A 25,874-nucleotide genomic window follows, 5' to 3' on the forward strand; every position below is an offset into this window, starting at 1 on the left:
GGGTGAGGTTAGGATTCGTTTTTTTTCTCAACTGTATTATTTTCTGCATAGGACGCTCATCAAATCTATCATATATACTTTTTACTCCTATTGTTTCATCAAGGTCTTTCACTATGATAAAGGAAGAACTATATTATCTCCTTACTAACAAAGAGCTTCATCAAATACTAGGCTACCGACGCGGAGCATTCCGAGTGAACCGCGTGTTGTTCGTAGCCTCGAAATGAAAATAGGTTGGAAGATCATAACAGAGCAAATTCAATGTGTTTTTTTTCTTCTCAGTGAACATGAGCATAGTACATTCAGGTGGCGTATTGTAGCATTTTCACTCTTGCATCCCATCCCATCAGTCCCACACACTCGTCTCATTTAAATAATTTCACACATTAATTCCTACTGTTTGTATCTTAATCCATGTCCAGTTTTCTGAACCATTTATCACTGTGGGTAGAATTATACTGTCCTTCTGTCCCAGTTGCTTTCATGGCTGTATAAATATGTCTCCTACAGTTGCTCCTTTCCTTTGACACTCAGTTTTGCTACATACTCTCAGGCCAAGAAAACTTTATAGCCAAACTCCATCACCTCGTTTCCTCCCAAGACAACCTACCTATCTTTTATCCTCTCGTACTGAAAGATCAACTGCACCTAAGCTTTTCTCAACTGTCATTACTTTTATAAATATTAATTTGGAAAAGAAAGTTACGAGCTGGGATAACTGGAGACCGCCGCGGTCGTCTAGTCCGAACTTTCGAGGTAGAATTGAGTGTAAAAGCTTGAGATATATGGGCAGAAATAGGAGCTTTCTGTGCCCACAACATTGTCACTCATGTGGTAACCTTTGTCAAAGAGAAGAAAACACTGTGTATGTATTAGGATGTCATATTTAATCTTAAAAACATGACACAGGAAGAAGCCATATGGACAGAGATCATGCAGGTTATCGTGCTGCTTAGTGATCGGTGACCACATGTACTGCCACAGCCAACATATGGAGTTATGCTTGCCTACCAGAGCCAGCATAACCTATATGTTGGCCCTGGCAATACACCCAGCTTGTTGCCGGTCCATGCCTAACGTTAGCCCTGAACCTGTACTTTATTAGTCCCACTCCACACAGAATACATGACAACATTTACAAAACAAGTTGTGGACACACATCACATGGTCATATTAGTCTGTGCGTGCAATATAAATCTTGAAAATCACAATGTTTTATCTGGACTCTTTATCACAGGCAATTCTACTTTATAACAACCAAAATAGCAAATATTATATAAATATAGTAACAAACTGATTGATAACAGGGGCTACTTTAGCCAAACATATTAATATTCAACAAAAGCAGAAAATGGTATCAAGATGCTTTTTTTGTGCTACATAAAGTAAGCTATGCAGCAGTGGTGGCCGATACAACTAGGTCACTGAACATCCCAATACAAAAGTCAGTCCTATATACTTTGAGAATTTAGTTTTCCAGCATTTTTATCCCGCAACATAGCTACTGCCTAAGGATGAACCAAATCTTGAGACAAATGCTTGATAAAAAAGTACTCAGTCTCTGCAAACTAAACCAGTCACTGAATATAATGCAGGATATAGTTCAACAAAATGTGATTCTAATAAAATAAACTAAATAGTACTCATTCTGTAAAATAGCCATGTTCTTAGAGGCCAATGAAATTAAACAGCCTTTTTTTCTAAGTTCACATTCCTTAGGTTTTATGGGTGATGCAGATCGGTGAAAAATGACATGTTTTGGGGGGCATATCTTTATGTCAGGTTACCTCTCCATTATTCCACTTGTCCTGTCACAACTGCAATCAGGGTTGATGGATGGCATACAGGTGACCTTAAGCTGCCAAAAGGGAGTCAGTTGTTGAGCAGGTAGAGTCATGTTCAGCAGGTGAGTAACTATACATGGCAAGCATCTTCCCAACTTCACTTAGTACCTTCATTTTACCATATTAAAGTATTATTTCTTGAAGCACAAACAAAAGCAATGGAAGTTAATTTAATTCACAGCAGCTGAAACTTGTCGTCAGTAAAATTTGACACTTGACAACACAATACTGTACCCTCATTCAACAGTTCCACAATATTAAGCATTTCCTTTCCCTTTATTTGTAACCCATTAGCATCATCTATACAGGCTACAATCTGGACAAGTATGATCTAAGCAAGTAATGGCAGAGAGGTGCAGAAAGCCTAGACTTTTTGACTTTGCTTTCCTACTGCAGTGGAGCTCTAGTGGTGGTGGTTGGAGCTTCCCTGTCAACACACATGCCTATCTGACAGGTTGTTCAAACATCAACAGTAAACCTTCATCTATGCACACCCTCCAGGAAGAGAAAGGGAGGCAGAATTGCATGTCAGTTAGGTATTTACACTGACTTTCCTTGTGAAGATAATCCAAAATGATTTTTTAAAAGTTCTAACAACCTCTTAGCTATGTTGCTCTTCAAAAATATTGCGTTATATCATGCATGCTGTAAAGAAAGTTACTTCAAATATGTTTTCTAAGAAGCTCATCTCTGAGACACTGAGATCACAAATGCATGCTTCAGTTTACACTGCCCCATAATAGGCAGAGAAACCACTGTTAACTCTCCTTCATTCTGCAAGTATAAGGAGAAAGCAATTTAATAAAACTCAAGAAATCTTTAGTGCAAGTCCTAGCAATAAACACCACACTTTGAAACTTTCCCTTTTTAAGAAAAAAATAATAATTCCTGAACTAACACTATGCCTTAGCCATCACCAGCACAAAGAAGTAAAAGAATGCCACTAGCTCACCACAGCAGGGTGGATATTTTCATGCTGAGGTCCATGTGTCTCAGACTGGGAATTTGTAGGTAAAGGTAAAGTTGGGGGCATACGATATAGCTGCGTGTAGCCAAGAAGCTCATCTCCACTGTACTGGCCCTTGAGCCTGTGGTGGGTAAGGATGCATTGCCCCAGGACACAGGGCAGGTGCAATGTCCAGGTTACCACAGTTTATCTACCCCAGATTTCTCCAAGTACCCATTTATCTACCAGCACAAAAAGGAAGATGAACAGTTGGGTGTGCTGCTACCCGACTGCCTGGGCTGGGATTTGACTGTGTGTTCATGTTACTTACTAACCAGTACATAAAAAATATAAAAAATTTACCTAGCACATCTACTGCTTAATTTTGTAACACAGTCTACCAGACAGATAAATTTAGGATACTTTAAGCAAAATTATCAAATGTTTATTGACATATTTTCACTTGCATTTGATGTAAATGAGGTATGTGAGGATTCATCCAAACAAATTATAATAACAAAATGTAAGGTGACAAAATCAAAGCAATGTGGACAGAGGCAGGGCCTGAGAGAGGTGGGGGAGCTGGTATCTCAGCACCAGGGCCTGGCCTCATAAGGGGCCCGGCCGCCCGGGCTGAACTGGCTCTGGGCTCGCATGTTGATACTTATGGGCCCGGAATTACTTGCAGCACCAGGGCCCAATGGTAGCTCTATCTGGCGCTGGACAGAGGCACATGCAAACAAAAAAAATTGGAGGTAAACTATTGTAATTCTTTGAGGAAGTTTAATAAAGTAATCCACAGTTAGTTCAAAAGGCTATTCAATAATGATGTCTGTGTAGGTATCACCAACAAATCATTGATATTCAAAAGAAGTTTGGCAACATAATGCTAAAACCATTATGTTTACAAGATGAGTAACTCACCAGATTCTTCACTAATTTAAATGATACAATCCTGCCATAATCCAAATAAAAAAGACTAATATAAAAGTTTTTTCCCCCATAATGATGATAATGACACCATAATACTTCACAAGGGTAGATAAACTGTTGAGATATGCCATGAATCCATGGTGAATCACACTGTGACTCACTGATGGGTTGGAACTCTTGTCTGTGACTGTCCAGTATGGACATACAACTATCACTTAAAGCTGGCACTTTCCCTTTCTGCTCCAGTTACTTCTACTGCTTATTCAGAGGGTTTTCTGGACTCTTTTGCCATTCCTTTTTCAGAATCTTCTGGAGCTGAGATAACCGCAGGGAAGGGTTCTCTTTCTTGAGCTGAGGAAGCCTTTTACTCTCATAGGCCTTGAATGCAGCCGCCATCCTCCTCTCTGGATGACGATCTTCCGATGGAGTATCTTGTACGCTGTAAAATCAGTTTCATTATAATTGACAACATCTAAAAAAAAATTGAAAGAAGTAAGCTTGAGCCTGAGGGAAGGCATACTACACTTGAAAATCATAGGTTTATACATTCATTCATCACAGGTGTGTGTGAGTGTGTTTGTGTGTGTGTGTGTGTGTGTGTGTGTGTGTGTGTGTGTGTGTGTGAATGCTCACCTGAGGGCAGTTATGGCAGCGTCAATGCCACTTCCTTCTACCTGATCTTCCATGGTCCTGTTGAGGTTTTCCACCAGAGGCGTTTCAAGGTGGGTTGGGACCTTCTCCTTTTCATTCTCCATCGCTGCCAGATTTTCTCTATTTTTCTGAAAGATTTCAAGATTATTGCCAATATGAGTGAGCTGAAAACAGAGATTTACCTAAAAGTATTAACCTTGTCAACTTTTTAAATTAGAAAGCTAATTATGGCTCACTCAGTAATGTAGTACTGCATAGTATATAAATAGGTAACCTAATTATTTAAGGTTTTACATTTGTGCAATAACTGTCTGCCATCATTAACAGTAACCCTTTATCCCATAGTGGTGTGGTGGGGAGGCAACATGAGCCCTGTGGATACTGTGATATGAGTTTTAGGCATCTCATTTATGGACTTCTTAAGATATACATTGTAATAGTCAGACAAGTCCTTTACATTTCCTAAATAGTGGCAGGTGTTAATTTCTATTATATATGAAAAATACTCACCTCATGCATCATTTAACATGATGTAGAATTACCTATTTAAATACTGATACACAAAACATTCAAACATTAAGTGGTAGGATCCATGGTTCCAATTTATAAGGAAGATCAGTCTTTTTAAGATGTAGAGAGATATCTAATAGCTGAGAGGCTCTAGCATATGCTGAGGCCCTTTACAATGCATGCCATCTATGACAGGCAAATAATTATTTCTGGATTAGTCCTACCTGAAGCTGGTATGCAGTGACCTTTTGAGGCGTGGCCTTTGGAGCCAACTCTTTTGCTTCCTCTTCTGCTAAGGCCCGAATTTCTGCTTTTTTGTCCAGCTCAGCCAGGCGCTTCTTCTCACGTTCCTCCTAAGAACAAAAACAGCATGCAGTTAGTGACAAAAGAGTTCAGCTGACTTTGAGTATTTCAGTACACTTTGATGGATAAGCCATATCTTTTATTATCTACCAACCCCTAATTGTATGCATTAGCTATAAAAATATACTTCCATTGGCATGTCAAGAAGGAAAGGCTAAGCATTGTTTGTACAAGGAAATAATCATCACCCCCTTTCATCCTACCAATACCTGTCTTTTCACCTCCTTCCTCCTGCATTATCATTTTCCATAGCCATTCCAGGTTTTATTATAGTTTTAACTCAGCTTCCAACCAACATATTTAGGTACATTTATTTCCTTCACATACAAATACTGCACAAAACACACAACTGGGCTAATAAGATTCATGAACAGAATACTTTTAAACTGAAACAAAGTTTAGTTCATACATGTGGGAGGAGTACCAAGCCTCTGAGAGCATGTCATCACCTTCAGCCATTACTAGCCCCCTGATGATTAGGTTAGGTTAGGTTAGGTTTTAAAGGCCTTTCACAACATTCTCTACCTCTCTCTGTCCAATGTTAGCATATTCCATCCTGTTTTGGCAAAGGCTATAATCATACATATAGTGTAGCACTGTTCAAATTTCAGAGTAGAAAATTATTTTATACAATAAGAATAGCTCTCTACAAGGTGTTACTACATTTTACCTTCCTTGCAAGCTTCTTCTGTATATGCTTGTCATCATCTTGCCAGTATGCATCCTCCAGAGCCTTATCCTTCTTCTGCTTTTCTTGTGCTACAGCCTCTGACCTCCGAGCCCTTGCCACAGCCGATTTACTGTTCTCTCCTTGAAACTTCTTAGGCATCTTTTTGCTCTCTGGAATTCAGTCATTATTTAAATATATCAAACAGAATATTACTGCATTCTGAATTGTTATGATATTGTACATTGCAATATTCCAAACTAATTATAAAAAATTAGGTTAAGTTTAGGGAATCTTCAAACACATGATAGCCAGCACCTTATGGTATAAATCAACAAAGAATGACCTCACTCTGTTGTATAGGAAGTCTCATTAGTAAGGAGGCATATATGAATTTTCTGAGTCAAGACCTATAGTAATGTTGGGGTTTTTGTTAGGTTAGGGTAGGTTAAGTTTACAGTATTTTCAAAGACATGATAGCCAGCATCTTAAGGTATAAATCAACACAGAATGACCTCACTTTGTTGCATAAACAGTCTCATTAGTAAGGCAGTTTATATTAATTTTCTGAGTCAAGACTTATAGTAACTGAGACTCCCCAATAAGTTCTGCGGGTTTCCTATGATCTAGATAACTGTTTGGGGTTTTGTTAGGTTAGGTGCTCAGTGCAGGGTGAAGTATATAAGTGTGTGCAGTGAAGTAACTAAGTGTGCGTAGTGAAGTATAGAAGTGTGAAGAAGAACCAAGGACCTGAGAAGCGATACACAGCGGAACACCCCAAAAGGAAAAGAGGAAAGAAGAAAACAGGATAGGCTGACTGCCCATATGCCTGACCTGCACCCACCAGCACCCAGCAATTCAAGGCTTTCTCCTGACCAAAGATGCTGCACCACTAACCTTCACTTGCCAGCGACGAACCGATGCTTTACCAGCCCTCAAAATCTATGGCAGCCCCGCAGGTCAACACAACACCACACACGTAATGTTTGTTTGCACTAGTGACGTCACAGCCAGCCAGGGACACCTCTCCGTAGATTTGACCCTTTTTATATACATGTACAGTTTGAAAATGATAACTTTGACAGAACTGACTTTTTTATCTATCTGATGTTATTGCACTCCATCCTCCTCAGGTAAATACTGTAATTTCATCTCATCAGCAGTAGGATTACAAGAAGTGCCGTTGTAATGGTGGAAGCTCGGCCAAGCCCGCTGTTGCAGGAATCAGCTCGTGCCGTAAAATAGCTCGCAGAGGGAGGTCCAACTTACTTACATTTTTATATTTCACTCACTGCTATTGTTAACTTGTCCTATTTCGGCTCCAATGCATGAAAAAAACATCAGAGATATGCTTTTAATCAAGAGAAGGCTTTATAACAAACGAATAGGGCAGATTTTAGAAAGAACTACCCCCACGTTGATGTTCCCTCAGTTCTCGCTTGATTTGTCTATTGGTCCGGTATGTTGTTTTCTTGCAGGCAATATCAGCCATCATAAAGATCACAAGTGGACAAATTTGAACAAAACCAGGCAGATTAATATGTTTTCCTGCTGTGTATTCCAGTGTGCATGAGCGGTGGACAAGAGAGCGACTTATTACTGCGAGGAGGTATTTCTCGCATCCCCGCCCCGCCGCGCCGCCCGAGAGTAGGCGCGTCGGGGAGCAACAACAACAAGCCTTCAGACAGTCCAGTCCCTAGTCCCTGCCACCCTGCACCTTTAGGGCTTTAGAGGCCGTGGTTCCATGGCCTGTCCAGCCACCTAAAGCACTGAAGAAGCTGTGCCTCGTCTCCACGGCAGGACGATGGTGTTCGGACTCAAACCCGTGTGTGACAAGTGTGGCACGAAGGAGAGCAATCTCTGGCAAAGGGACGACCATGACCAGATCGTGTGCTGCGAGTGCCAGGCCGGTGCCGTGAGCCCGCAGCCCAGGGTGCAGCCCAGGACACCACGAGGCCGCGATGAGGACGACCAGGAGGGGGCTAGGGACGAGGACAAGGCGGACCAGGACGACCACAAGGATGCAGACTCCAGCAACGGTAACGGCGGCAAGGACGACGACCAGGATGGCGATAAGGAGAAGGACTCGGGGCGGAGCTCGGACAAAAGGGAGACCAAGAGGAGGACGCGGAAGGGGCGGCAGGGCGGGAAGGGCGGCGTTCCCAAGGGCAAGGGTAGACGCTACATCTTCAAGAAGAGTGTGAGTGATGATGAACATTGTGGCAACACTTTCTTATGATGAGGTGAAAGTAATGATGCTTTGGCTAATTATGTTTAGGTTTACACACCTAGTTAACCCATCTGGTTGGCCCATCCATTCTCTGTAGCCTGACAAGGAAATATAATAGGAAATGCTGGGTGGACTAACATGGCAGTCAGTGTTCCATTAAACTCTTTTATTGGGAATACAGCCTCCTGCCATGAAAGAGTAAAAAACAGCACTTACCTGATCTACTAAGTTTGTAAACTCACCTGACTGGACACTTCCTATTAGTATGTTGATGGATAGCTTCATGAATTAGGAAGTGGATCTGATTTCCAAGAAACAAAGTTAGATACACGGGAACTTAGGGTCAAAGGAGCTGCCTCGTACAGGCCTACCGGCCTCTTGCAGACTCCTGCGTTCTTATGTTCTTAAATAGGCTCCATCTGAGAAGCCAAGTGTTTCCACCAGGAAGTCTAGCAGTATATATAATCTTGTAAAGCTAGCTACTTCACAACCCAGTGTTTGTTGGCTAGTACTGGTACATAATTATTTCATGTCTGACCTGTTACAGGCCACAAAGGCTCCAGCTGCAGTGGCAACCCCTGTTACATCAGACTATCTATTTTGCAAGGTAAGTGCATAGTCAAGATGATAAGTAAATTCATATTTCACCTGCAAAATGTGTAACAGTTAAATGATTATATAAATTTTACATTTTATTTTATTATATAGATGTTTTTATATAAATATGATACCAGTTTTTTTAGTTGGATGTCAATTTATAATATTTTTTTTCAGGGCTTATATTACCAAATTGGAGACATTGTCTCCTTGATAGATGTTGATGGAGGAACCTACTATGCCCAGATAAGAGGACTTTTGCAGGACCAGTACTGTGAGAAGAGTGCTGTGTTAACATGGCTTCTTCCAACTAAAACTTCCCCACCTCCTGAACAAGGCTTTGACCCATCAACATATATAATAGGTTAGGACTTTGTCTATTTATGTATTACTTGTGATAATTCCTCCAGTTTGCCATACATCTTTTAACATATAAATGCTCTTCCCTGGCACTGTGTCCCAGCCTGGCATATTCCTTTCTCTGTCCACCACATCCTTCTGTCTTGCCCCTCTTACATTGGAGCCTGAGCTGTAGCTTTTCCTCATCTAGCCTGCCTCCCCTGCTATCCAGAGTTCTAGCAAAATCACCACACCATTATTATTAGTTATAAATGATATTATTGCAAGTAGTAGTTATAAAATTGGTAATATCTTTATGATTTTTATTGTTATTATTAAAAAAGGAGACTGAGTAATGCCAGAGCCAGGCAACTATGACTAATGATAAGAAAATGACACCCCACCAAGAAGAGCTGTCATAGTTGAGAACCTTCCAGAGTGCTACCACAGTGTTGTGGAGCCACTTGGCCCCTTGCAATTCCTTTGTGGGGAAAATACTGAGAATGTAAACACCTCCATAACCTGTCAATTCATTGGAACTAAATTTAAGGAAACTCATTTCCCTATTCAATATTGACATTTGATTTGATGGCTTTATCTATGTTGACTACCAATGTTTCAGGTCCTGAAGAAGACATTCCACGCAAACTGGAGTACATGGAATTTGAACGCCATGCCCCGTCAGACTACTTTAAGGATCGCACCTCACCTTACTCAACAATGACATACCAACCACAATCTTGCTTTGTCTGGTCAAGACTTGGCCCACAGATTAAACCAATAGAAAAAGCCAAGGAACTAATGACAAAGTAAAAATGTATTCATTTTGATAATAAACATTCACATTTATAAAGTATTATGATACCATCAGTCAAGTGAAAGTTTAGTTATATTTACATTTCTTTCATCATCCTGACAGAGTATATAGGGGAGGGGGTTATACCAAAACTTAAAATTGCAGTGCAGCATTAATAAATGGCAAGGAAAATTAAAGTGTAACTTCATACCTGTGTTAGTAATTGGTACACACAAAATGTTAGATTACTCAATATCTATAGCGTGCCAGTACAAGTTTTAAAACTTTTGTCAAAGAGAGACCTTGTATTCAAGGGTGTGAAACAATAATTCAGTTAATATTTTTCTGTGTGCCACCCACATTTTCAGTTGGGCAGCGAGAAGTTGTTTCACTTCCCTCCATTTACAGCAGCAACCTCTTGCCTCCAACTTCCTACTCTTGACTGGATTGGGGTTTCACTGTGCCAGAAGTATATTAACCTAGGGTCCAAAAATTGTATATCTCAGGTATGTTTGTTAGACAATGTTATTTACACATAGCAGCATGCCTTTCTGTTTATGGTAGGCAGTTCAGGGGCAAAGCAGGAAAAAACTGCTAATCACAGATCTGTGCATGCATAGATCATAAGTGTACTGCATACACAAATATATATCACAATGGCTACTTGCAAAGCCCCAAAATTTATTCTCCATTTTCAAGCTCATTGATGGCATGGGAGGCTTCTGGACTTGAGATTTGCACCCAATGCTGGAACTGAAGCCTTACAGTCTCCTCCTTGGTTTTGTGTGAGGTGGATATAGTGTCAGGATGGGATGGAGAAAATCATTAAAGTATGAGATATGGTATGGGTGTAAAAGCAAAGGGAAATGGATTGTGAAGTGGTTAAATGGGTGCTGTGTTGTTCTGAAACTGTTTGGACGTGTGATAATAATGAATGAGGATGCCTTTGTGAAGAGAATGTATGAGCAGGAGTGAGAGAGAGGGTGTCAGGGTGACCACCGGTGAAATGGATTAGTAGTGAACAAGTGTTACGAGAGAATTGGTAAATAAGGAACTGAGCTTGCTGAGAAGATCAGATAACAAGGAAAGTTGGAGAAACTACCCCACTGATGGAAGTTTCTGTGAAGGAAGAGAAAATCAGAGATAAAGATAGATAATCATCATGAGTAATAAGCATTAAACTCAAGTATTCTGTCATCTCTACAGTTAAAACAATAAGGCACACTCAATGTAAATTCTCCAGGATGAACTAGATAGAGTGTATGATTGGGTGAGGAAGTAGCAGAGGGCAATCAGTGTAGGGAAGTGTAGCATTCTGAGTGTAGGCAGGAATAACCCTTCACATAAATATTTCTAAAATGACATTCCCCTGAGCAGGTCCAGGTGTGAGGGGGATTTAAGTCTTAGTGAGCTCTGATCTCCATCTAAGGGATCAATGCATTCAAGCTAAGAATTGTGCAGAAAAAGTACTGGGTTTTATTTCAAGGAGCATGAGCTAAAGAGGCACTGAAGTCACCCTCAAGCTATATTTAGAATTAGTCAAACCTCATCTTGATTATGCAGGTCAGTTCTGGCCTGCTTACTATAGATTGGACATCAAAATGTCAGAATTATTTGCACAGGAAGATGACAAAAATGATTCAAGGGTTGAGAAACTTGCCATGTGAGGATAGACTCGAACATTTAAGTCTGCAAGGACACTTGGCCAAAGTTTGTAATGAATGAAGGGCTTTAATAAGGGTGATCTTAAGAAAGGTTTGGTGTTAAGAGGTGGATTTTATAGTTGGATTAAGTCAGATGCAACAATAACATTGGCAAAAATTGATTTACCAATAGAGTGACGGATGAGTGGAACAGGTTTGGCAGTCTTTTTCTGAGTGGAAATATGATAGATACATTTAAGAAGAGGTTAGATAAATTCATGGGTTTAGTTTGCAGGAGCTACCTTGTATGGCCCTTCCAGACTCTTGCAGACTCATAATGTTCGTATGTTAATATAACATCATAATAAATTGAGTCACTTAAAAATATTATGGAAAATTATCACAAAACTATTTTGTTTCACTGTTTACTGTGAAACATTTATATTATCACAATAAAATAGTGTTTTATATTGCAGAAGTTTTTAGTCTTATTTGTAACAAATCCTCCCTTACAAAGTCATTTGTTTACATAACGGTGAAATAAAAATAATCTCACCAAATCTGCAACTTTTTCTCTGCTGATGTTTTCTTCGAACTGATTAACACTTTCTCGAACAACAAAATCATTTTCAAGTCTCAGCCATTAATTCATTCCAATATAATTTAAAAGTGGTATTGTTTCATTAAGGATAGCTGTATGCAGTTCATTACTAGCCTGTTAAACAACTAGTTCATCTTAGTGACAATCACAGACTGTAGGTACTGGAGCTGGTTGGTCCATCTGTCCAGTGCAGTGTACCGGGCAGCTCCCTCTGCTCCTCGCGTGAGCTCCAAAACCTGATTGACTTGGTCAATACGGCCATCAATTGTACTGTGGAATGAGTAAAACATTTATTACCTCACATAGCACTATCAAGGACCATGTTTTATATAGCAGGAGGGTTGGAGGGAATAAAATACAGCATACATTTAAAATTCTGAACCCATTTCTTCTGCATTTTAAGAATTTCAGGTAGAATCTCCAGTTCACAAGAGTATGATTGAAAACAATTTCTTTTGGCATGTTGGTAGGCAAAGGGACATATAAGTGAAGGAACTGGATGGAAAGATGTAATAAAAGCAAATAAATACAGTAAATACACAAAAAGAAACAACATGACAAAGTATAAAATTTGTGTAAGCAGTCACTGTGTGTGTAGTACTACTACTCGTATTCTTGTAGAGTACAAGGATAGACTGTAGATTCTGAAGCCTCTAGACCTTAAGATATTATATACAATTAGCTTGAACTATACACAACAACAGGAATATGCTTACTTGTCCAAGATGCACTGTACAAGTAAGGCTTCAACATCAGTGGCATCAATATTGAGTTCATTGGAGATGAATGGGATGTGTATTCTCGTGTATGGTTTGATCAACTTTATGAGGACCTGTGTGCGGATATTTCTCAGGAGATCTGAAAAAAAGATTATCATTATCCCAACTGAAAAGCTTATGTCTTCTCTGCATATAAGGTCAATACAAGTAACAAAAAGTCACACTGACAACAAAAATTTGCTGACCTTCAATGTGTTCTCTAATAAATGGATCATCCATAATATTTGTTCGATTTTGTTTCAGGATGGTTTCAAATTCATTGATGTCATCGTTCTGGTAAGCTGCTACAAGATTGGTCATTGCTAATATTTCAGGATCATTCTTGTAGGGCTTCGCTTCTTGAGAGTCAAATGGGTTGATACCAGACTTCATTAGCCTGCAAGAAAAGAAAAAAATGTAAAACATTCAACGCATTCCAAAGGAAACCATTGCACTAACGTATGCCAAAGTTGCTAAAGTTAGGGTTGATTGATGATTTGAGCAGTATGTGGGTAATCTTCTGCCCCTCAGCAATGACTGAAAATTGTCTACTGTTTGTGAAGGTAAATTATGCAGTGACATAACCAGGCAGGAGGTGAAGGACTTGTGCCAAAAAAATAAGACAGCCAGTGCACTCGATGTTTTTACCGAGTAACCTAATATATGGTGAATAGCCTTCGTGCTTTTACTGTCAAAAATATTATATCAGTAATTCATTGTATTATGGGTTTACAATACCAATCATACCAGCCTAAGTCAATACTAAAACAATGGAGAGAGCCACTGTCCTTACATGTTGGCTAGTACAAGGTACTTCAGGCATGTAGTTCTTCTTGGGCTTCCAGATTCATCGTAGTTCTTGAAAGCCTCAAAGAAATCTGTGTGAGCTTTCTCAAATTCACCTTCACGAAGATGCATTTTTCCTCCACATTCTGCACAAATACATGGGAGAGAAATTTTGTTATTTGATGCCTATTACTGTCATCCTTAGTTTCCTTATTTGACTGTAATGTCAAAGTTTATCAAGAAAAGAGAAAAAATTCTTAGAACTCTGAATACACCACTCAGTGTTTTAAGATAGAACATGAAATGTTTCAGCCTTACACTGAACGTAAAGTAGAGTACCCACCTCTTATGACTCCCATAATGAGTGGATGAGGTATGGCTGACTTGATGTGAAGTGACTGTTCATACAGGGCCTGAAATATAATTAAATAATAATAGTAACAGGTCTGAGTCATTCCTGAGGTTAGGGTTTTCACTCATATTTTTGTTTTTTGTATGTTGAATAAAAAAAAAAAAAAAAAAGTGAATTAGATCAAGTTATATTTCAGGCCTGATATCAACTGAAAAGAAATATCAACAATTTTTTTTAGCTTTTGCCAATAATAAATTAACTAAAACATCTGCTGAACACTATACACTCACTTTTAACTTTTTGTTATTCTTCTGTGCAGTATACATTTGAATCTCTAATGCATAGATTTCTAAGAGCTGAGTTCCTTTCTTCAGGTCATCTTCACCTTCATCAGTCTGTAAAAAGAACAGTTCATTAGTTCTGACAATTTTATCATAACACCATTATTGTTGACTGTGCTTTCTGTAAAGGGAAGGTGAGAAATGAAGAATCAAAATCAATCCAATGTGACCTACAACAAGAACTCTGCAAAAGCAGTTGACTAAGGGGTGCCCAACCTTAATGTTTTGCAATGTAGGAGCTACATCTCTTTACAGTGATCCCTCGCCATATCGCGTTCACTTATCGTAGTCTCACTGTACCACAGATTTTAAAATTGTATTGTAATGCAGATTTTTTGCTATATCGCGGGATTTTGCGGTTTATATGTATTTTTATATATTTCTTATTTCAAATATTTTTGCGGTAAAATAAGCATTTTCTAGCCTAAAAAATGAAAAATATATAAATCCACGTAAGTCGGAACACACCTAAATAAGCACCTATGTCACCTACCCATTTCTTTTTCCATCACGGCCTATTGCTCCATTAGGCTTTTCCCTGGTTCATTCCTCCCCCACTTCCTTCCTTTCTTTTCCCTCTCCGTCCCAGTATTTTTATCCTTCCTTCTCATTTCTTCCTTCTTTTCCTTTCCTCTCCCTTCCAGTTTTTCTCTTTTAATCTCTTTCCCTCCCACTCACGCCTTTTCTCTCTCCCTTTTTCCTCACCTTTACCTGACCCTCCCTCCCTCTCTCCCTTTTTTTCCTGACCCATTTCCCTTGTTTCCTCCTTTCTCACACCCTTCTATCTTTAGCCTTATCTCTCACTGTATCACTCTCTTCCTCCCTTTCTCTTTCCCCATTAGGTTATATGAACACACACACACACACACACATATACACTCACTCACTCACTCACACACACACACACACACACACACACACACACACACACACACACACACGAAAATGGAGAACCGTACCAAGAATGAGACGAGTGAGGCGCAGTGCTTGTTTACACAGCCATTACGACAACGACAGCAATCGGCGGATTTCTAGGAAAATAACAGTGAGCTGCAGAATAGATTATTGCAGAGAAGAAGGAAAGGGTTGGAGTGATTTTGAAGTGGTGATGAAGATGGTGAGTGAATTGAGAAGGGAGAGAGAGGAGGACAAGAGAAGTGATTTAAAAGTGAGGGAGATGGAGCTCAGGGATCAGCTGATGAAGTGCACTGAGGGAGTGAAGGTGAGCGTGGATTCGGTGGAAAACTTAAACAAAGAGCGGAATAAGTGGGAGGAGAAGCGAAATGATGAAAAAGTGGAAGTGGAACAGAAAGTTGATGGTGGTGGAGAGATGATGCAAAGGGGGAGTGTGCAGAGCTTTAACCCGGTAGCAGCGGGAGAAAAAATCACCCCTCACATAAATCATTTCGTAATATATATCAAAGCATTTGTGATCAGATTATGTATCATCTATTTTGGGGGGTTTAAATCATGACACAAATTTGGCCCGTCACTGCTACACGGTAAAGCCACAAATTTGGCCCGTCATTGCTACCGGGTTAAGGAGATTGTAGAGGAGCAGCTGGAAGAGAAGATGGCTGAGAAGGTGGGGAAGGTAATCAAAGAAAATGAGGCACTGGTACGAGGCACGGTTGACAAAAAGAAGAGTGTCATTCTGTTCGGCGTCAAGGAGGAGAAGATCCCGAGTAAATCTGGGAGGGAGAACAACTTGAGAGATGCAGTGTAGAAGGTCGTGCAAAGGGCACAAGAGGAGGGAAGTGACCTGGTGAAAGAAATAGACGACTGTCATAGGATTGGAAAATACAATGGCAAAAGAGATAGACCAATTAGAATACGATTTAAGGCACAGAGTGAAGCAGAAGAGGCCCTGGCTGCAGCTTGAAAGCTGGCGGGAGAAGATGACACCAAAATTATGTGGCTGAGAAAAGATCTGAATGAACAAGAGAGAGTTAAGTTGAATGAACTTAGAGGTGAGGTTCGTGATTTAAATGAGAAGAGATCGGAAGAAGAGGGAGTTTTTTTTTAGATTAATGGATATGAAAGTGAGAAAGTGGTTCATAGGGTCAAGAGGAAGGAGGGAATGAAACTAACAGAAAAAGAGGAATGGTGGAAAGTGACACATACAAATATTAATGGAATAGTTTCATCATGGATAAAGTTTATTGACTATTTGAGACAAAAAACCTGATATTGTGGGGCTGATGGAAACTAAGTTGTGTGACCCAATTGAGGTGGTGGGGATTGGAGAAGGTGCATACAACATATGGAGGAGAAATGGAAAGATAAAACAAGGAGGAGGTGTGATGTTGATGGTTAAAAAAGGCATTAGGGTGGAGGAGGTGATTGAGGGTGAAGGCTTGGCAGAGGTGTTGAAAGTGAAAATTGTGGGTGCTGAAAGAAGAAAGGCATTATGTAGTAGGGTATGTGCTCCCAAGAACAAGTGCATGAGAGTTGCGAGAATATGAACAAATGATACAAGACACGGTGAGTTACCTGGATGGAATGTTGAAGGAGCGTGAGAGAATAATTATAAAGGTTTGTTTGCTGATGACACAGTGCTCATTGCATAAAATTAAAGTGACCTACAAAATTTGGTCAGTGTTTTCTATAGTGTCTGTAATAGGAGAAAGCTGAAACTAAATGTCAACAAAAGTAAAGTGATGGTTTGTGAGCGAAGTAGAAGTGAGGTTGTAGATTTTGTATACCCATATAGAGTGGGAATTGAATGTGAAAAAGAATGCAAAATAATTTTGAATGGTGAAGAAATTGAGGAGGTCAATGAGTTTAAGTACCTTGGATCAGTTATGTGTAAGCATGGTGGTACAGAGGGAGAGATAAGAGAAAGGGCATTGCAAGGAAGAACGGTGGTAGGTTTTTGGGACGAATCATGAATGGCAGAAGTGTGAGCATGGAGGTAAAGAGGGATTTGAGAAATACAATAATAGTACCAACCCTCACATATGCAAGTGAAACGTGGACCTGGAATGAAAGTTGGAGGTCTAGAGCGCAGGCAGTGGAAATGAGTTATTTGAGGAGTGCTTGTGGTGTGAGTAGAATGGATGGAATGAGTAATGAAAGTGTGTACGAGCATTTTGGAATGTGTCACAGGGGTGAAGGGAAGAAGTGTGGAGTGGTGGAAGAAGTGAAGTGACAGACTTTAAAGTGGTTTGGCCACATGGAGCGAATGGAGGAGAGTAAGATGACAAGAATGGTGTATGTGAGTGAGATAGAGAGAGGGAATGCTAGAGGACAACCTCCAGTGAAATGGAGGGATAGGGTGCAAGAGTACGTTAGGGAGGGGGGAAAGATCTTTGAGAAACTTTGAGCAGGCAAGGAGGGAGTGTCTGGATAGAGAAAGTTGGAAGCTCTTCTGTCGTGGCCATCCCCTGATGGGAGCTCCTAGGAGCAGGCGTCGATGAAATGAATGAATGGATGAATTATAATGGGTGATTTCAACTGCAAGGAGGTGGAATGGCAGACACAGGGAGCAAACGAGTCGTAAGGAGGAAGACTCCTGCAACTGGCAATGGAACATGTGCTGACTCAGTGGATCAAGGAACACACCAGATTCAGGAAAGAAAGCGAGGCATCAAGACTAGACCTGGTATATAGTAAGGAGCTGGAAATAATAGAAACTCTTAAAGTAGATTGTCCAGCAGCAAAGAGTGACCATGTGGTTGTGGAATTTGAAGTATCCGAAAAGAGAACGATTGACCGAAAAGAGGATCACAAAATTGGGAGAAGCAACTACTGTAAGGCAGACTTTGTTAGCATGAGAACCTTTTTTGAAAATGCAAATCGGAGTGGGCTGTACAAAGCCAAGAGTACACAGGATAAGTGGGAGGAGTTATTGGAGCTATACAAGGAAGCCGGATATAGATATGTCCCCAAGGTAACCAAAAAGGATGTTGGTAAAAAGGAGTGGTTTAACAAGAGATGCAAGACAGCTAGAAAGAGAAAAGAGGAAGCTTGGAAGGGATGGAGGAGGCCTTGAAGAATCAACTCGTGGAACGATTTCAAACAAGCAAGGAATGAATATACAAAGATTAGAAGAGAAGAAAAAGGAAATATGAAAAGATATAATCGACAAGTGTAAAGACCAGCCTAAACTATTCTATAGACATGTGAACAGAAAATTAAAGAATAGAGAAAAAATCGATATACTGAAAATCGATGAAACCACATATGAGGACCCAGCAGAGATGGCAGAGGTGATGAATAACAGCTTCCATAGTTTTCACAAAAAAAGAAGAATTTGTACAACCCCCGGGACAGGAAAGAGGAAGGGTTATGCAAGAGATACAGTTAACGGTGCAGAAGGTCAAGGAAAGTTTGAACAAGCTGGGTGTGAGAAAGGCGACTGGGCCGGATGGAGTATCAGGGTGGATCTTGAAAGAATGTAGTGAGCAACTTGCAGAGAAACTGCACTCTATAATGAGTGCCTCCCTGAGTGAAGGAAAGGTACCACAAGATTGGAAGAGAGCAAACACAGTACTGATTTTTAAGGGAGGCAAGAGAGAGGACCCATTAAATTAAAGACTGGTGTCACTCACTAGTGTGGTTGCAAAGATATGTAAGAGACTAGTTAAAAACAGGTGGTTGGATTTCTTAGAAAGTGAGAAAATTGTCTAGGATTGCCAGTTTGGATTCAGGAGAGGGAGATCTTGTGTCACCAACTTGTTGTATTACTACTCAAGGGTGACAGATTTAATACAGGAGAGAAGGTTGGGCGGATGGAATGTACCTGGATTTGAAAAAAAAAGCATTTGACAAAGTACTGCACAGAAGACTAATTTGGAAAATTAAAAATAGGGGTGGAGTGGGTGATGGACTGATTAAGTGGCTGGAGGACTTTCTAACTAACAGGGAAATGAGGCCGATAATCAGGGTCAAGGTTTCCAACTGGTGCCCTGTGATGAGTGGAGTCCCGCAAGGTTCGGTGTTAGCACCAATAATGTTTGCTGTTTATATAAATGATATGGTGGACGGAGTGTCCAGCTATGTGAGTTTGTTTGCAGATGATGCAAAACTATTGAGCAGAGTGAATAATATGAAGGACTGTGAGACATTGCAATCGGACCTGGATAGAATATGGGAGTGGAGTGGTACATGGCAGATGGAGTTCAACCTTGGGAAATGTGAAAAAAATGGAGTTTGGTAAGAGTGGCAGATGTGAATATAAAAATATATATAAATAATAAAATAAATATAAGGTCGCTACTTCGCGGATTTTCGCCTATCGCGGGGAGTTCTGGAACCTAACCCCCGCGATAGACGAGGGATCACTGTATATTGCAATTTTCAAAAAATCCTCGTCACAGGGATAATGTAAAGCACTCGGGAAATTTCATATTCTTTATACATATATACTCTAAGTTATTTTTTTCAATAATAGTTCACGAAACTATTTGGAATATTTCAGCTGTTACATTACTAAGAGTAAACTGTGATGATATGGCCTTGTTAAAAGCAGAGGATATGGGTAGCTAGTAGAATCTATACCTCTGATGTTGATGGGAAAATTTGGAATGCCAGGATGTCAATTAAGTGCAAAATCAGGTAGGAAATTATAAATTCTTGATAAAGTACAGATTGAGATTTATAAACTTATACAGCAAACTGATCCCTAATGATATGTATTGCATCCCTGGAGCACCTTTTATTATTTTATCACACATACTGAGATCCTTTTGTGCTCATGGTGTGCATATACATAAGTGTGTTCCTCACCTGACATGACTGATGGAGCTGCTTCAAAATCTTAGAGAGTCTGGTGTAGTCTTCCCGGTCAAAGTATAATTTTCCTAACTTTGTGTTTGTCTTGAACCAGAGTCGGTCATTCTTGGCATCCTTTAAGGCTTCTAGTGTCGTCTCATAAAAGTCTTGCAATAGTTCCATCTGAAAAGTGCATTAAGCAATCTTTAAATTTCATGATGAGATGAGGAGTCAGTTACACTAACAATCTAATGACTGGGGTGAGGTTTATACAAATGTATAAGTAAATGGAAACGGTTAATATTTCTCAAATCTCATGTATTTGAATTTGTATGTGACTCCTAGTCTGATTTCAACCTTTCCCTACATCAGCTCCATACTAACGTTCTTTGATGTGGATATGTAGTCCAGGATGGAGTTTATGGATTTCTCGCTGTAATTGCGGGTCACAGCAGATTTGATGTATGTGAGTAGGTGCTTATACCTCGACATCATCTCTTCATAGTTTCCCTGGAAGAATAGCCAAAATTTATTCAATGATAACCATGTGAAAGGCTGTGATTCAGCAGTTCAATTAGCAATATATAGGACAAATATCAGAAAAAAACTTATACGGCAATGATCAACAAATACCCTGCAAAATAGAAAACCTTCTAAACAATTAAATGTACACTGAATCACTTTTTCTTTTTTCTTTGCTGTCAGCAAATATTTACATGAAAAAACACATATTTGTAAGATATATGTAGTTGATAGTGGTGGGGTGTGATATCCTTTACATCTGATTGTAAAAAAAAAAAAAAGTAAATAAATAAATAAATAAATAAATAAATAAAAATCTGTGTCTTGTGCATGTTCCGATCCACTGTGAAAGTCTTCAAGGGCAAAAGAACAAGGACTGGAGGAACTCTGAAACTGTACAAACAAAAACAAAGATGCTATGTTGTGAGTTTCCTGCATTACCAAGAGGTGAAGACAGAAAAACAAATTAAGTGTTGTGGAGGAGCTTCATACCAATCTGAAGTTAATTTTGATCATCTGCTTGAGAGCCTTGAATCCCCACTCGCCCTTGTCCCCTGCCTCCAGATCCAGGACACGCTGGAAGGACGTGAGGGCAGCCCGGGGGTCATCTTCCTTGAGGGCCTTACTGTTGTAATACTGGTTCTCAAGATCAACATCTGGCTCGCTGTTGCTGTCCTCAGAGTACTCCTGCAAACAAACATCAAAATTCAATATTTACTTACTAAATTAAATCTTGAAATGAATGTCAGTAATATCCAAATATACCCAACCTTGATTCATATAGTTTCAATCAAACTTGAGTTGTTATATCCCCCATTAGGTTGATTGCTTTGGTCCGCCACATGAACCTGCTGACTAAGACACAAATCTGAAGCATGCAACTATTATTGAAGAGTGCAAACATGGAAAATAAAAGGGTTAGATGTTTACTGCTTTCAAGGCTCTGGAAAAGCCCTAAATGTAGATTAACCATTACATGCACTGATCAGTGGAACGCTGGATAAATATTCAGAGTTACACCCATTTTAACCCCTTCACTCCGGCGCATCTGACGGCGTCACCGTTAGTACTCTTCTAAACCTCTAAAGAGGAAATGGAAGAGGATTAAGGGGAATTTAAAGGAGGATTGAGAGGTTTAGAAGAGGATTAATTCTCTTCTTTCCTCTTGACCCTTTCCATACTGAGACGCCGACATCTGCATCGTGGATGGAAAGGGTTAAGATGGCAGGACGGGTCATCACTGATAAACTCTGCCACATAGTATTCTCTTAAACTAACAACACCCCACCTTAACCTAACCGATCACAACCTATTGGCGCTACTGGTAGTAATGAATTGATCCTTATATGATAACCCACTGCAACTAAAATTGTTTCATTTCAAATATGGGAATTTGAGGTGGTAGCTGTAATCAAGGATGCTCATCACATTAAAATCTATCAGAAAAAAATGCATCACCCAGTATACTGGTAATGAATTAGGTGTAATTCTGCATACATACCAGAACTTGAAACATTTAAAACTATCTACGCAGACAGCATCGCAAGAAACAAAGACTCTACAGACGCGTGCAGACATACAACACGACAGATAATTGGACCGCCAACAAAAACCACCAAAAGACATTTGCCAAAAACATAAAAGTAGCGGAACGCAAACACATAGCAACTTATCTCGCAGACAACGTAAGAAATAACAAAAACTTTTTCAGGTTCTTTAAGACGCGCAAACATGACACTAACATGATTACATCACTTAAAGACAACACTAACACATTAGTAACCAGCCCACAACACAAAGCACAAATGCTCAACACACAGTTCCGATCGGTATTCACACAAGAACACAACCTGACACCAAACATGCCACACAGCCCCTTCCCCCCCATAGCCCCCCTTGACATCACGACTAACGGAATACAGAAATTACTGGAAGGACTCGACACAACTAAATCCACTGGCCCCGACAACATTCCTGCCTTCATCCTTAAATCCTTTGCCCTCATCCTTCAGGCCATATTCGCCCAATCACTATCATCCACCTCATTACCCTCTGACTGGCTTTTGGCAAACATTAATCCTTTATTCAAGACAGGTGACCGGACTGACCCTGCCAATTATCGCCCCATCTCACTAACATCGATTCCATGTAAAATTTTCGAACACATAATACACAAACACATAATGAATCACCTTGACGCAAACAACTTCCTTACTGACTCACAACACGGCTTTCGACCTAAATGCTCATGTGAATCGCAACTCATTACTACATATCACGACATCACGAGGCTACTTGACCGACGTGACATTAAACAAGTTGACACTATTGTTTTAGATTTTGCCAAAGCCTTTGACAAAGTCCCGCACAAAAGACTGACATTAAAATTAAAACACTACGGTATTTCAGGACCTATTCTTCACTGGATCACTGCATTTCTTACTAACCGGACTCAACGTGTTCTTCTTGACGGATCTTCATCTGACACTGTCCCTGTTTCTTCAGGTGTCCCACAAGGCACCGTTCTAGGCCCCCTTCTTTTCCTTCTGTACATTAACGATCTTCCACTGTCAACGCCTAACTCTTCCACTAGACTATTTGCCGACGATAGTTTACTGTTTAGAGCAGTAAAGACTACTGACGACTGCAGACTACTACAAAACGACTTGGACGCCCTCGAGTGGTGGGAACACACCTGGCAGATGCACTTCCGACCAGACAAATGCAAACTTTTAAAATTCACCAGAGCGCACAACCCCCTCCATCACACCTACACTCTCCACAATTCAAATTTAGAATCAGTTCACACACACAAGTACCTTGGCATCCATCTCTCAGCTAACTTGAAATTCAACACCCACATAGACCATATCAGTGCCACAGCCAACAGAACACTGGGGTTCCTGAGGAGGAATTTACATAACTGCACACCTGACATTAAACACATAGCTTATGACACACTTGTGAGACCAACACTGGAATACTGCTCCACAGTGTGGGATCCTTACACACACAGAAACATTGATAGGTTAGAACAAATCAACACCAAGGCGGCTAGGTTCATTACAAACAATTACACTAGAACGCCTGGAATCACAACACGGATCAAACAACAGATAAACATGGACCCTCTTCACATACGCAGACAAGCACACAGACTTACACTTCTGTACAAGATCACAAACACTCACATTGACATTGACCCACAAACATACCTACACAAGGCAAACAGTCAATGTACCCGTAACACACACATCCAAAAATACCAAACATATCATACTAACACTGACGCATACAAGCACTCATACTTTCCATGCACCATACGTGACTGGAACAGCCTCCCTCAACAGATTTTAGACTGCGATACAATAGACTCATTCAAAAAACAAATACATACTCACTTGTCACCACAACACACCAACACTAACAATTACACTTGATTCACTTCCCTCCCCTGCACACTCGGCTCCCCCGTCCCCCCAACAGCCAACAAATATGCGTGTTATGCACCATACAGGTGCCCTGCGCATTATTATCCAGATCCAGATCCAGATATATCCAAGAATTTCAGAGATGAGCGAGTTCATACCAAACCTGAGGGCCCTAGTAAAATTGTGAAGTGTGCATAAAGTGAATTTTTACTCTGGTTTGAAAGTTATGTGCATGTGTTATCCAAGGAACACAGCCGATATCCCTGTAAAACTAACCACGTCCCTGAAACAAAACCCGAGGATAGACACTCGCAACTTTTCCCAGAGTTACAGGAGACACAGGAAAGGTAGGCACAGCACCCATAAGAGGAATATATTTTCTCCTCCAGAGTTGTGAATGCCTGGAGCAAACTGCCGAAGGGGTCAACAGTGGCAGCGTAAATACATTATTAACTATGACCGGTACGCTGAAGACCTTAAGAGAAGAGGGCATCAATTTATAAGCACTAACTCCCTTGCCTCTTAAGTAATCACAAGGTAAGTAAGCATAAGGGGAGGCGGCGGGGCTTGAGGTGGAGGCCGCCGCTGTCACCGAGGAGCCGCCATGCATTTGTCCCTCACCACTGCTTCCACACCTCATAAATATTAGCATGGTCTCTCATTCCCCGGCGTAGTGTCACTCACCAGGTCGTACTCCTCCTCGTCATCACACATAAAGTCGTCCTCCGCGTCCGACATGATGGTCCGCTGTGGTCGCCTCGTCTCCGCCGCCCCTCGGTCTTCTTCTTCCTCTTCTTTTGACTTTTTGAGGTGTCCCGCGTTGTATCGCTTCTTAGGTCCTCCTTGGTTCTTCTTCACACTTGTATACTTTACTATGCACTTTTAGTTACCTTCCTGCGCATACTTATATACTGATAGAAGAATGAAGGTTCTGGTTAACTCTTGCATAAGGGATTTGGATATACTTCACTCCTCCCTCTTCTTGTTCTTTTGATTTGTTCCGCGTTCTATCGCTTCTTAGGTCCTCTTTGGTTCTTCTTCACACTTATATACTTCACTATGCACTCTTATAGTTACCTCCCTGCGCACACTTAATTACTAATGGAAGAATGAAGGTTCATGTTAACTCTTGCATAAGGGATTGGGACACTTCTCATCAGGATTTATTCTCATCAACAGTAGTCGCCAACCTTGCGAGGCCGAGGGCGGTTCGGGGGAGAAGGGCTACGAACGAGAGTGGCCGCCGAGGGGCTGAGGGGCGAGGAGCGCGACGAATGCGACCGGTGTCGACTGCCGAAGGTTGCAAGTGATCGACCCAAGCAGTCTGATCGCTCCAGCCTCACCGCCCCTGCGCAAACTGCCGGCGCAGGCACCGCTCGCAGCGGGCTGGAAGCAGGGGGCGGCAGGCAGCCTGAGCACAGCAGACAAGCCCACCTGTACCGTCACCCGCCATACCAATTAGCGTTCGGTCGGTGCAGGTGGAGGGGCAATAGGTGCAGTTGGCTGCAACGCAGACGGTAAGTCTTCTGAAAAGACCTGCCTGACGGGGCTGGCTGTTGCTGGCTGAGCGGCCCCCAGACGCCCTGCAGAGATTGTGCGGCGTGACGGGCATTGCGCGGCACCCCAGGGCCGCGTACGGCTCTCAAAGGGTGCGGGGGGCCGTGGGAAGAAGCGGTTGCGGCTGCCAGCTGCCGACCTCCAGGGTACGCTTGCGAGCTTTTGACTAGGTGGTGACTGGCGCTGGTATCGACTTTGACGAGCGCATGTGGGGACGGAAAACAGGAGGTGGCCCTGGCTTCGGAAGTCGGTCTGGCCGAGGTAGTGACGGCCGAGCGACTGCACACTTGCC

The 25,874-nt window shown here is 41.0% G+C and overlaps 3 protein-coding genes across 4 annotated transcripts; 1 reads left to right on the top strand and 2 right to left on the bottom strand.

The window, feature by feature from the left end:
* Positions 1–866: 866 nt before the first annotated feature.
* LOC127000008 (coiled-coil domain-containing protein 124-like) lies at positions 867–6,980 on the bottom strand. The gene is made up of 5 exons (XM_050863380.1): positions 6,812–6,980; positions 5,918–6,087; positions 5,109–5,237; positions 4,357–4,502; positions 867–4,162 (listed from the first exon to the last, which is right to left on the bottom strand). The coding sequence occupies exons 2-5, from the start codon at positions 6,074–6,076 to the stop codon at positions 3,976–3,978; spliced, it is 621 nt and encodes a 206-aa protein (XP_050719337.1). The 5' UTR covers positions 6,077–6,087; positions 6,812–6,980; the 3' UTR covers positions 867–3,975.
* A 531-nt stretch (positions 6,981–7,511) lies between these two features.
* LOC127000007 (GATA zinc finger domain-containing protein 1-like) lies at positions 7,512–9,933 on the top strand. The gene is made up of 4 exons (XM_050863379.1): positions 7,512–8,114; positions 8,692–8,751; positions 8,919–9,105; positions 9,703–9,933. Exons 1-4 carry the CDS (start codon positions 7,719–7,721, stop codon positions 9,891–9,893), a joined length of 834 nt encoding a protein of 277 aa, XP_050719336.1. The 5' UTR covers positions 7,512–7,718; the 3' UTR covers positions 9,894–9,933.
* A 1,997-nt stretch (positions 9,934–11,930) lies between these two features.
* On the bottom strand, positions 11,931–24,875 carry LOC127000005 (COP9 signalosome complex subunit 2). 2 transcript variants are annotated; one of them, XM_050863377.1, is made up of 11 exons: positions 24,710–24,875; positions 21,087–21,281; positions 20,457–20,582; positions 20,088–20,255; positions 15,317–15,388; positions 14,307–14,411; positions 14,008–14,077; positions 13,672–13,810; positions 13,085–13,275; positions 12,837–12,978; positions 11,931–12,390 (listed from the first exon to the last, which is right to left on the bottom strand). In XM_050863377.1, exons 1-11 carry the CDS (start codon positions 24,761–24,763, stop codon positions 12,246–12,248), a joined length of 1,407 nt encoding a protein of 468 aa, XP_050719334.1. In that variant the 5' UTR covers positions 24,764–24,875; the 3' UTR covers positions 11,931–12,245. The 2 variants fall into 2 exon arrangements, with proteins under 2 accessions (XP_050719334.1, XP_050719335.1); XM_050863378.1 differs by lacking the exon at positions 15,317–15,388.
* Between the last annotated feature and the right edge of the window lie 999 nt (positions 24,876–25,874).

This window comes from Eriocheir sinensis, chromosome 17, assembly GCF_024679095.1.
Source record: "Eriocheir sinensis breed Jianghai 21 chromosome 17, ASM2467909v1, whole genome shotgun sequence".
Lineage (NCBI taxonomy): Eukaryota > Metazoa > Arthropoda > Malacostraca > Decapoda > Varunidae > Eriocheir > Eriocheir sinensis.